Source organism: Dipodomys ordii, unplaced genomic scaffold (assembly GCF_000151885.1).
Source record: "Dipodomys ordii isolate 6190 unplaced genomic scaffold, Dord_2.0 Scaffold12, whole genome shotgun sequence".
Taxonomy (NCBI): Eukaryota; Metazoa; Chordata; class Mammalia; order Rodentia; family Heteromyidae; genus Dipodomys; species Dipodomys ordii.
Window position 1 is genome coordinate 3304324 of NW_012267228.1, and position 13173 is coordinate 3317496.

The 13173-nt window shown below is 42.0% G+C and overlaps 1 protein-coding gene across 1 annotated transcript in view; it reads right to left on the bottom strand.

Moving 5' to 3' along the window:
* The window catches only part of Fancd2 (Fanconi anemia, complementation group D2), a 75315-nt gene that overhangs the window by 45693 nt on the left and 16449 nt on the right, over positions 1–13173 (bottom strand). The window contains exons 12-21 of the mRNA XM_013010343.1: positions 12878–12986; positions 12555–12590; positions 10608–10751; positions 7342–7476; positions 5044–5163; positions 3447–3520; positions 3007–3150; positions 2435–2535; positions 1917–2032; positions 126–234 (exon numbers count right to left, since the gene is read on the bottom strand). Of these exons, the coding sequence (XP_012865797.1) occupies positions 126–234; positions 1917–2032; positions 2435–2535; positions 3007–3150; positions 3447–3520; positions 5044–5163; positions 7342–7476; positions 10608–10751; positions 12555–12590; positions 12878–12986 (1088 nt within the window). The remainder of the gene's footprint in view (positions 1–125; positions 235–1916; positions 2033–2434; positions 2536–3006; positions 3151–3446; positions 3521–5043; positions 5164–7341; positions 7477–10607; positions 10752–12554; positions 12591–12877; positions 12987–13173) is intronic.

Below are 13173 nucleotides of genomic sequence, written 5' to 3' on the forward strand. Positions count from 1 at the left end.
ACACACACACACACACACACACACACACACACACACACACACACACACACACACACACACACACCCCTAAATTCTTTATCTCTTAACATGGACATACTGGGGTTCTCAGGATAGGATCTCCTTACCTGCCAAGTACTTTTCCAAGATTTCCTGCAGCCCTACAATGTCCTTTAACCGAGTGAGTAGCTTCCCCTTAATCTCAGGTGGTGTTTGTAGGCAGAAGGCATTCATAACCTACAAGTACAAATTATATGTTTACCCTTACTACATGACCCATTGAGAGCTGAACAAGGTCACTCAGCAGCATTCTTGTGAGTTTTATAGTTTAGATCTTAAAAGTCCTCTTAACATTCATATGATAAAGCCTTGATCTCTAGCTACTGCGAGGTGGTGGGACCGTAAAGAGGTGGGGCCTACCAGGTAGCACTGGTTCACACCTGGAATCCTAGTTACTCAGTAGGCTAAGCTCTGAGGATCTCAGTTCAAACTAGTCTGGGAGAGAAAGTCTATGAGACTATCACCTCCAATTAATCACAGAATAATATGGAAGTGGCACTGTGGCTCAAGTGGTAGAATGCTAGCCTTGAGCAAAAAATGGTGCCCAGGGACAGCTCCCAGGTCCAGAGTTCAAGCCCCAAGACTGGGGAAAAAAAAAAAAAGAGGTGGGGTCTTAGGGGAGTCTTTAGGTCATTGGGTGGTATGCCCTTGAAGGGAGTTACAGTTTATCAGCCCTTTCTTCTTTCCCTTTTGCCTCCTAGCAAGCAACTTTGTTTTACCATTATCAGGTGGGAATGCCTTAGCTCTTACAGGCCCTATAAGGCTCAGGAAATCTAGTACATGATAGGACATACTTGCTTCTCATTAGCTGCCCAACATCTGCCAGCCAGTTTTGATAGTTTTTTTTTTGGTCCGGTCGTGGGGCCTGAACTCTGGGCCTGGGCGCTGTCCCTCAGCTCTTCAGCTCAAGGCTAGCACTCTACCACTTGAATCACAGCGCCACTTCCGGCTTTTTTCTTATGTGGTGCTGAGGAATCGAACCCAGGGCCTCAGGCACGCAAGGCAAGCGCTCTACCACTGAGCCACCTTCCCAGCCCAGTTTTGATAGTTTTGTATAGTCTCCAAACGATGTTTTAAATATCCAAAAACCATTGCCAGAGAAAAAATTCCCCTACCCCAGGTTCTACATGTTCAGTCTTAACACATGCCCACTGATCACAGGCTGGAAACTCCAAAACTGTATGCTGAAATAAATCTTTCACTTTATAAGGTAATTGTCTTGAGTATTTTGCAATAGTGATAGCAAACTTTTACATTGCCAACTGACAATGTAGAAGTTCTCTCAGCAAGGTGACAGATAAAGGAAATCCCTGTACCAAAGTAGAAAAAAAATCTAACTTTTCTTTTGAGGGGGTGGAGGAAGAGGCAAGGGCAGTACTGGAGATTGAACTCAGGGCTGTGCACTTTCTAGGTAGGCAACCATACCACTTGCGCCATACCCCCAGCCCTAGAAAATCACCTTTAATCCCTATCTACTTGCACTAGTCATGAACCGAGGTGGAACATCTGGAGGGCACTGTCTTGAGGGAAACAAGTCCTACTCTGCCTCTTAGCGACCCTTTGTGACATGCTGGCCTTAACCTGAGATTTTATTTCTTAAAATGGGAATAGAGTTGTTACATGAATTAAATAGTATGGTGAAAATAAACCAGTATGGGGTATATCATAGGTGTTTCATGACTTTTAAGGACTTTGAACTCTGTACTTCAAATTCTTGAAAATAAGAACAATGTCTGTCCTTCCCCATTTTGTAATAAAACTGTAATGACTGAAGGAGCTTATTCAAGCCACAAATGTCCTCTGAAAATCCTTTTGAAAGAAACTATGGACAGTAACAAAACTTTCCAGTAACTGCTCACCTCTCGGAACCAGTTGAGTGTAAAAAATATAAGTGAACACATGAATGAACGTTCTTTAGCCGACATGGACTCCAGCCTCTCTCCAGGCTCCAAGTCAGTAAGAAATAGAGGACAATCTAAGAGAGAAAAACGAATGTTTCCAGCTCTCCTTAGTTCAAGCCAAAGTAAGCTAGAAGTTGCCCCCTGGAACTATGTTCCTCTGTGTTTAGTTGGTACTTATGGATCAAGCTTTGATTAACCTCAAAAAATACTTTCTTATTATATAGCAATCAACAAATATAATTAAGAAGTCTGAATAACAATCAGAGAGAACTATTGGGAAGCAATGAAAAGCTGAGTGATTAGCATAAGAGGATGCTAATACATATACTACTTTGTGTGTGCTACTCCATTATAATTCCTCTACTGCCTTAGGGCATTAAAGAACTGCCTCTCACATACACTATGACCTGGCCCAGCCCTTGTCCATGTTCACCACACAGACCACAAGGAAGAGAAGAGCTGAGGACTTCATATACCTAAAAGACCATCAATCTCCTCCAGGTTTCCATTATGTTGTCTTGCTACACAAAGTCTCAGCAACCGGAAATAGGGAGCCAGGCACAGTGCAGACACCAATCTGAAAAGGGAAAAACAATGCATTGTTACAACTAAACAGTTTTGCCCCAAATAAATACTTCACTTCCAAGAATAAGTGGCCAGAAATAATAAGTTCTCAGGAAACATTAATAACCCGAATGGCAAGAAGGCAGAGGGTATGTGGAGTATATGTGAAGTAAAGGTGGATGGAGGGAGGGAGAGAGGCAGAAAAAGTTGTTCATAGGAGGAAAGTTAGGGGTAAAGAACAGAAAAGGAAATAGCCTGAACACTATCTGCTAGCTTTCAGAAGACAACACAAATCTTAGCCCTAAGATCTAAGAAAAATATCAACTGTTCCTTTCCTTCTACTTCTTCCAAGTATCATCTTAGGGGAAACATTTTTTATTCAAGTTCCCCAAAAGTTGAAAAGACAATGTAATTCCCTGTGAGCATTCAAAACACACAGAAACTTCAGAAAAGAAAAAAGGGAAAACAAAAACCAACTACTGACTTTTGCCCTGGTTCCTGTGAAGTCATCTGACCACTATCTTCTGCAAATTTCCAAGACAGCAGTGGTAGGAGATTAACTGCAATCCCATCACGAGTATTGTATTCTTCCAGTCCATAGAGGGCTTTCACAGGAAATGGAAAGTCACTGTGAAGAGAATCCAGATTCTTTGTGCCTCAGCTCAAGAGCAAGCAAGACTATGGGGGAAAACACTAAAATAAATCAATTTCAAACCAATTATTACAGGGAGAAGTTAGAAATAGGAAAGAACATGTGGGGACCTTTGATTGTCTCCAGAGCTAGGAACCAGTGGTTTTAATGTTAGAAGTAAAAAAGCTGTGGGAGTAGGAACCTTGACCGAGGCCAAGGTTAGCATTAAGCTGGGATCAGCTACCAACAAAATCAGTGTAACTTCTTTTCCAGTACAGCCAAATGGCACTTACCCTTTTGGAACAACACAGAGGTCCACCACAAAGGCATCCTGGAAATCATTAAAGATATTCTGGCCTGCCCATTCCTGAAGGAAGCAAGCAAACAAACATACACAGACAGTGTAGCCCAGCATAGCTAGGTAAATTACTGTTAAGCTTTCCAAACCTCAGTGTTCACTGCTATACAGAAGAAGAATACATACCTCATCACTGTGAAGTAGAACAGAGATTAACAAGTGGCAAGTACCTTGTTCAGTGTCTGGCCTAGGATAGGGGTTGGTTAAATGGAAGGAGTCTATTAACACCATCATCAGTTACAGCCTTCTCCAATTTATTACTATTATTGTTACTACAGGAAGGAGACCTCATGAGCACTCCCTGATATGAGATGCCTAAGAACAGACTTCCTTATAAGCTGTGAGAGCTTACAGGAACTCACACTGCAAAAGAGAAGCCAGAAGAATGTATTGTAAAGCAGTTCTCATGCTTTACTACTTTAAGAAACAGACTGGCTTGGGGCTGGGAAGGTGGCTCAGTGGTAGAGCACTTGCCTTGAATGCCTGAGGCCCTGGGTTAGATTCCTCAGCACCACATAAGCAAAAAGAAAAAAAGCCGGAAGTGGCGCTGTGGCTCAAGTGGTAGAGCGCTAGCCTTGAGCTGAAGAGCTGAGGGACAGCGCCCAGGTCCAGAGTTCAGGCCCCACGACCGGCCCCCCTCCCCCAAAAAAAGAAACAGACTGGCTTATGTCTGAATCCTAGCTACTCAGGATGCTGAGATTTGAAGATTAAGATTTGAAGCCAACCAAGCAGAAATGACTAGTGATACCCTTATTTCCAATTAGCCAGCAAAAATAGCCAGAAGTGGAGTTATAGCTTAAGTGGTTGAACAGCAGCTTTGAGAGAAAGGCCAAGCAAGAATGCAAGGTCAGCCAGGCACCAGTGGCTCATGCCTATAATCCTAGCTACTCAGGAAACAGATCTAAGGATCGTGGTTCAAAGCCAGCCCAGGCAGGAAAGTCTGTGAGGCTTTTATCTTCAATTAACCACTCAGAAAACCGGAAATGGCACTGTGGCTCAAGTGATAGAGTGCTTGCCTTGAGCTGAAGAGCTGAGGGCCCACAGTTCAAGCCCCAAGACAGACAAAAAAAAAAAAAGCAAGGTTGCGGCCTGATGCTGGTAGCTCACACCTGTCAGCCTAGCTTCTCAGGAGGCTAAGAACTAAGGATCATACTTCAAAGCCAGCCCAAGCAGGAAAGTCTGGGAGACTCTTTTCTCCAATTAACCACCAGAAAACTGGTAGTGGAGCTGCAGCTCAAGTGGTAGAGCAGTAGCCTTGAGCAAAAAAACTCAGGGACAGCACCCAGGCTCCATGACTGACAAAAGAAAAAAAGAAAGAGAAAGGGGAAAAAAAAAGAATGTAAGGCCCCTAGTACTGGCTCAAAACAAAACAAAAAGTGCTGGCGATAGGCTCAAGCAGTACAACACTTGCTTAGCAAGAACAAGTCCTTAAGTTCAAATCTCAGTGGAAGGGAAGAAAGGAGGAACAGTAGGAGGGCAGAGAAAGAGAAAAGAAGTTGTTAAAGAAAAAGAAGCTGTGACTCTTGTCTTACCAAAGTTTTTGGAGCTAGCTTTCCTTCCTGGATCAGGTTGGCAAATTCATCATAGTAAAGTGCTGAGGCCCGAGGAGACTGTTCTGTACAGGACTGAACTAACTGCAGCAAGGAGGTCACCTGGAGCAGCCAAAGAGAAAAACAAGCTACAACTCTTCCTAAACTCCCTTTCCAATCTTGCCAGCAAACCTCTCACTGAGGTTTTCCTGAGCCTCATATCTCCTGTTTCTTTCCAATCGCATGCCATTTACAAATCTATTAGACACATACAGTCAGATTAATTTTTCTAAAGAAAAACTTTGATTGCACCATTTCCATGCTAAGAAACCTTTAAGAGCTACCTCTGCTTCAAAAGTGAAGTAAAAATAACTGTCCCAGGCTAGGAATGTGGCCTAGTGGTAGAGTGCTTGTCTACCATACACGAAGCCCCAGGTTCAATTCCTCAGTATCACATACATAGAAAAAGTACTGTGGCTCAAGTGGTAGAGCTCTAGTGCAGAGACAGTGCCCAGGCCCAGAGTTCAAGCCCCATGACCAACAAAAAAATAAAGTAAAAAATAATAATAATTGTCCCTAGCCAGGCTCCATTGACTCATGCTTATAATCCTAACTACTTAGAAAGCTGAGATTTAAGGATTGCAGTTTGAAGATAATTGCTGCAGGAAAGTTGGTGATACTCTTATCTCCAATTAACCACCAGAAAATTGGAAGTGGTGCTGTGGTTCAAAGTGGTAGAGTGCTAGCCTCCAGTGAAAAAGGTCAGGGACAAAGCCCAGTCCCTGAGTTCAAGCCTCACAATAACAACAAAAAAAGAAACATCACCGCAACATTCAAGGACCTGCTTTCTATCTCTAAAGGAGCTTTCTGTACAACTTACCATTATACTATTATTCCCTATGTTCAATCAAGCTGTGCACGCTAGACAAGCATTCTACCACCAACTCACTGCCTCATCTCAACCTGCAATTCTTTCACATCAGCTCAGTTTTCTTGCTCAAAATATATAGCTTATAGAAATTAGACCGATATAGAAATAAAACAGAAACCGAAAATCTTCAATGTTAGAAAATGAGTATAAAGAAGTCACAAAGGTACTTTTGAAAACAAAATACTGTTTCTGCTGAATCAGCAATGACAAAATGCAATCTTTAGGTTTACACATTCACATAAAATGTAACTCTAGGGCTGGGAAGGTGGCTCAGTGATAGAGCACTTGCCTTGCATGCCTGAGGCCCTGGGTTCAATTCCTCAGCACCACATAAGCAAAAAGAAAAAAAAAGCCGGAAGTGGTGCTGTGCTCAAGTGGTAGAGCGCTAGCCTTGAGCTGAAGAGCTGAGGGACAGCGCCCAGGCCCAGAGTTCAGGCCCCACGACCGGACCCAAAAAAAAAAAAAATTATTTGCTTATTTTCTTATGTGTCTTTATTTGTAAAAGTTCCATTGAAATGTTTTGTAAATATTGCTAATAAATGCTAAAGTATAAGTAAAAATACAAAGTAATACATTGGTTCTTTTTTTTTTTTTTGTCCGTGGTGGGGCTTGAACTCTAGGCTTGGGTGCTGTCCCTGACTCTTCAGCTCAAGGCAAGCGCTCTACCACTTGAGCCACAGCGCCACTTCTGGTTTTCTAGTGCTTTATTGGAGATAAGAGTCATAGACTTTCCTGCCTGGGCTGGCTTTGAACCGTGAACCTCAGATCTCAGCCTCTTGAGTAGCTAGGATTACAGGTGTGAGCCACCAGCACCGGCAAGACATTGGTTCTTATCTGCTTTCCTCAGGTATAGCCTTCCCTCTCTGAGTATTTGATATTAAATTTTGTGTCTTCTGTTTGTGGACATTGAGTTAGGCCTCAAGCATTTCTCACTGATTTATTTTCCACTGGTCATTTCTTTTTTTTTTTTTAATTTTTATTTTTTTTATTGTGGAAATACTGTACAGAGGGGTTACAATTACATGGGCCAGAATCCACTGGTCATTTTTTTAGGGAGCAATTCTAGGATCAATTGGAAGTTTATTATCTACAGATAAGTTTAATTGCCTTTCCTATGCTGTAAAAACTATGGGACAACCCCAGACAATGTTAGAGTTCTGAACACAACACAAAATTTGCTTCTTCGGATCAATTTCCTCACTTCAAAACTGGTACAGAACTAAGTTTCAAGACTCAAAGTTCTTTCCCCTTCAATATCTTCCAACTGACAGAAAATAATCACCTGAGCACATGCAACTCACTTGGAAATATATTTCTTTATCTTTTCATTTCCTTATTCCTTCCTTATGCAGATAAACATGTCAACATACCTGCTGGCAGTAAGTGTCAAAAAATCTAAAAGCATATGTATACAGGAGACTGCCAAATGAAATTATACTTGGGTCTTGTGAGTGAAACAAACTCTGAGCCAATGACAGAATGGATGGACAAATATCCTTAAGAACCTGGAAGGGAAGAGAGGAAAGAAATGTGGAAAAACAGTTATAAAAGAAAAAACACGTAGTAACGTCCTTTGGAGTGCTAAGTTTTTCCCCCCAACTCTCTTTCTGAATTTTCTTCATGCATGCTAGGCAAGTGCTCCACGCAGAGCCTGTCCTCAGCCCCAACTGTCATGCATGCTAGGCAGGTGCTCCACGCAGACCCTGTCCTCAGCCCCAACTGTTATTTTCACTTAAGGAACTTTAATTCTTATTTTAGCCAAGATAATTCTTCACAGGTGCAAATGTTTTGGCAGGATAAATGGAATGTCACAGACACATAAAAACTGTTTTAAAAGGTTAATAAGAGCTGGGCACTGCTGGTTCATGCCTCTTGTCGGAGCTACTCAAGAGACTGGGGTCTGAGGATTGTGGTTTGAAGCCAGTCTAGGCAAGAAGGTCAAAAAGATTCTTATCTCCAATTAACTACTAAAAAAACCAGAAGTGGAGCTGAGGTTCAAGTGGTAAAAGTGCTAGCCTTGAGGAAAAGAGCTCAGGGACAGTACCTTCAGGCCTTGAGTTCAAGCCTCAGGACTGGCACCAAAAAACAAACAAAGGAAAGAAGGTTAATTCGGCCAGGTGTCAGTAGCTCAAGTCTATAATCAGACCTACACAGTAATCTGAAATTTAAAGATCACTATTCAAAGCCAATCTGAGCAGAAAATACTTTTACTTTATCTCCAACTAGCCAGAAGAAAAAAAGAAAAAGCCAGATGGAGGCATAGTGGGCTGAGAATGAAAGGATCTCGGTTTGAGGCCAGCCAGGGCAGAAAGACTCATGAGAAGTCTACACAACCTGTACCTGGGTGCAGTAGTGTGGCCTCATCATCCCCAGCTATGTGGGAGACTGAAATTGAAAAGACAGAGGATCCAGGCCAGCCAAGGCAGAAAAAGTTTGAGAGACTGTCTCCATGGAGTAAAGCTGAAGGCAGTGGTAAGACACCTGAGATCCATCGATGATGGGAAACCGGAGGCAGGTGGATCACAGCTCAGGAATGAGCTGAGAGGGAAGTGAACTCTCATTCTGAAAGGAGTAGGTGAGAAACAGGACGGAAGTGTGTCTCAGTGGTATCACTATCACACCAGCCTAGCAGGTATGAAACCTGAATACAAAACTGATATAATTTAAAAAATAGAGAGGCAGAGACAGACAGACAGAGAGAGAGTGGGAGAGAGAGAGAAACTACAAGTTGATAATACTGATTCATACCTATAATCCTAGCTACTCAGGAGGCAGATTATCAGCAGACTCAAAGTTGCAAGCAAAAAGTTAGAAAGAGCTCATCTCAACCAGTAAGTTGGGCATGGTGGTATGAACCTCTCATCCCAATTTCATGGAAAGCAAAGTAAGACAGTCATAGTCTAGACCAACTCAGGCAAAACCAGACTGTATTAAAAAATAATACAAGCAACTGGGACATGATTCAAGTGGGAAAGTGTTGGCCTAGTAAACCTGTGACCCTCAGTTCTATCCAATACCACCAATGGAACAACAACCAAAATGACAGGTGTATGGCTCATGCCTGGAATCTCAGTTACTCAGCAGTAGACATCTAGTGGATCATAGTTCAAGGCCAGACTGGGCAAAAAGTTCGCAAGACCCTATCTCAAGTAATAGCTGGGTGTGGCAGTGCCCATCTGTCATCTCAGCTCCATGGAAAGCGTAAGTAGAATTGCAGTCTAGGCCAACCCAGACATAAATGTCAGACCCTATTTGAAAAATTGCTAAAGAAAGGATGGCTGAAGGCATGGCTCAAGTGGTAGAGCACTCCCGAGTATCTACTCTCTTTAGCTCCTAAGCCAAGGTCCAAATTGCCAGCCCACTAAACTCATCACAGTGAACTTCTAAATTTCCAGTTGGCAAAACACCATTCCCAGCATATATGATCTTGGGTTGGCTTACATTCTGAGAAGGATCGACCTCTATTGTTCACAATATTGAATGGCCATACTGATGTGTTTTATAGCTTCATTTTATGTCTCTTTCATGGTGTCCTCCCTCAGGGTTTTCAGGGGCTATGTTTTGAAGTGAGACAGACTTTCACCATACAGCCCAAGACTGGCCTCAAACTTAAAATCTTCCTGCCTCAGCCTTTTAAGTGCTGGCACTACAGGTATGAACCACAGTAATCAGCATATGTCAGGACTTTGGAAACCTCTTAGAACAGGATCCAAGAGGCCAATTTGTCAAGGTTAAAAGCTTCATAGAGAGTACTAAAATGACCAGGGAAAAATTAAACTTTGAAAAAACGAGATGAAATTTTGCATAGCGATTTAGTCTACCTTCTGGGGGGGGGGGGGGAATCAACTTATACATTATGGAGAAAGAAGACCTAAATGTAAGTTGGAATTTGAGTAAAATTAAGTTCAATGCAAGAAATTTCATGAACTTTCTGCAGAAAAAAATAAAAATCAGCCAGGCGCCAGTGGCTCAAACCTGTAATTCTAGCTATTCAGGAGGGTAAGATCTGAGGATGGAGGATTCAAAGCCAGCCTGGGCAGGAAAGTCCATGAGACTCTAATTTCCAAATAACCACCAAAAAAACCCCGGAAGTGGTGTTGTAGCTCAAGTGAATAGAGCTCTAGCCTTGAGCTGAAGAGCTGAGAGACAGCGCCCAGGCCCAGAGTTCAAGACCCACGAATGACAAAAATAAAAATAAAAAAAATCAGCTGGACACTGGTGGTTCACGCCTATGATCCCAGTGACTCATGAGGCTGAGATCTGAGGATCATGGTTCAAAGCCAGCCCAGGTAGAAAAGCCTGTGAGATTCTTATTTCCAATAAACCAGCAGAAAACCAGAAGTGGCACTGTGGCTCAAGTGGTAGAGCACTCGCCTTGAGATGAAGAGCTCAGGGACAGAGCACAGGCCCAGAATTCAAGTCCCACGACCGACAATAAATAAGTAAATAAAATCTTAGGTTTATTTACTAACATCATAATAAATCACTCAAACTATGTAATACTGTAATAATTGTAATTATCTTGAAACAGGCTTTGAACTCCAACAAAGATCAAAACTTAGTAAAGGTCTAGAAAGGTTAAGATGATCTTTCTATGTTTTTCTCAAATAAGCTTGCTTGATTCTCTGACACTTACCATGTCATGAACACAGAATGTATTCTCTAGCAGATGCTTTTCAATGTGGCCTAATCGAATCTTGCTTCTAAGCACCCTCTCTATGTACTTCTTTGTGTGGGTGCTGGTGCTGTAGATGACCAGAAGCATCGCCATATCAAAAATCTACATCAATAGGCAACAGTAACAGTTTAATAACCCAATAGTAACTTTCAACTTTCTCCCATAAAACAGAGGGATGAAATCATTTGTTTCAAATACTCCCAGAGTACATATATAGTCACAAGACCCAGAAAATTTTTTTCAGAGAAATTAGGTGCCACAACTATTACCCACAGTATCTCTTAAGAAAACCCTGTAAATGAACTCCAGGAAATGGAAACGGGGTTTCTTCCTTTGTTGATGTTTTTGTTTTCTTTTGGTATTGTTTCTTTATATGTCTTTGGGAGGGTAAGGAAAAGCACAGAAATAGAGGGACAAGGGGTAAACAAAAACAACACTGGTACTCACTGGACACTATGTTGAAAATCAACTATACAACTTGTGGGAGGGAAAAACTAGGAAAAAGGAGGGAAGGGGTAACAATGTCCAAAAGGAAATGTACTCTTTTTTTTGTTTTTTTTTGGGTCCGGTCGTGGGGCCTGAACTCTGGGCCTGAGAGTTGTCCCTCAGCTCTTCAGCTCAAGGCTAGCACTCTACCACTTGAGCCTTAGCGCTGAAATCTGAGAATCAAGGTTCAAATCCAGACAAGAAAACCTTTTTTCTTGTGACAACCTTAGGGCTTGAACTCAGAGCCTGGGCACCACACTTGAGCCACAGCTCTACTTGTGGCTTTTAGTGGTTAACTAGAGTTAAGAGTCTCACAGACTTTCTAGGCTAGGCTGGTTGTGAACATTGATCTTCAGATTTTAGCATCCTGAGAAGCTAGGATTATAGGTGTGAGCCAGCAGCACCAGGCTACAGAAATTCTTCTTGAGACTCATCTCCAATTAACCAGAAATCCAGATGTGGAAATGTAGCTTCAGTGGTACAGTGCTAGCTAAGAACTAAAAAAATTGAGCTAAACTGCAAGACCTAGAAGTCAAGTTCCAGTACCTACTGCTACACACACACAAATTAATTTATTAAAAGAACAAAGCACTGCTGGGTGCCAGTGGCTCATGCCTGTAATCCTAGCTACTCAGGAGTCTAAGATCTGAGGATGTAGGTTCAAAGCCAGCCCAGGCAGTAAAGTCTGTGAGATTCTTATCTTCAAGTAACTACCAGAAAAGTGGAAGTGGCACTGTGGCTCAAGCAGTAGAGTGCTCACCTTGAGCTAAAGAGCTCAGGGACAGCACCCAGGCCCAGAGTTCAAGCCCTACGACTGACAAAAAAGAAAAGGAAGAAGAAGAGGAAGAGGAGGGGGAGGAGGAAGAGTACTGGAAATATAAAAGTGATATTATAGGAATAATTCTGGATCGCTTCAGATTTATCCTAAGAAAACAATAAGGGTTAGAGGCATTGACTCAAATGGTAAGAGTGTCAGCCAAACAAGTGGAAGGCCATAAGTTCAAAACCCCATGTACTGGGGGGAAAAAAAAGGGTGGGGGGGGAAGGTTTTCTAGTGGCATTTCATTGATAATACAGAGCATACAGGCCTCCAGGGAGAAACTGCAGTGACACACAGAATGTTCTTATCTAGACAATACTACCTGCCAGATGGAAGGAAGGGCAGACAGACACAGGATATAGACCATGTAGGGATGATGGGCCTGGGATTTTCCTACTTCTAAATATTGGAGGCTCATTTAACTAATAAAATTAATTAAAAGAACAGGTTATTTGGAAAGTTACCCTTTAGATCCTCTTCCCAGCCAATATTTAGTAGAGCAGCTATGGAAAGTACTGAAGGATGACTGGAAGGCAAGTTAGTCAATGTCACTACTTTGGCTATAATATTTTAAATTCATAGTACAAGACTGTAATTACCTTGTGTTCAGCCACTGAGGCAATGCTTTCAATTGCCTGAAAAAAAAAAGGGTGACAAGAATATTACCAAACACCAATGGAACACGTCTAACTCTGCATGTTCTGTTTTCTTATCTGAGAGTCCACATTTATCTGTCAATCATCTAGCCCTTATATTTGAATGATTTTTAGGAGTTGTGACTCAAGAGGTAGAGCACTAGCTTTGAGCAAAAAAGCTCAGGGACAGCACCCAGGCAATGAGTTCAAGCTTCAGGACTTACACAACTGACAATAATTGACATTCATTTTCCCCATGATACTCAAGTTCCAAAGATCTTACTCACCTTAATCCAGGCTTCGGAAATGGTTTTGTCATATCTAACTGCTGACTTTATTACATCAAAGAGAAGAACGATAGAGTCTTTACTGGTGCTTTCTTGGATTCCTGAAGAACTACAAATTGAAGGAAAATTGTATCTTTCCCTTACCAGAGAAGAACTTTTAAGATCTGGGTTCCTGCTTAGTAGCCACATACCTTGGAGTAAATCTCAACATCATATGTCCAATAATTAACATATTGCAGCTGGAGGCTGGTGGGTCATGTGTGTAATCCAATCCCCGGGATCAGAACGAACACACA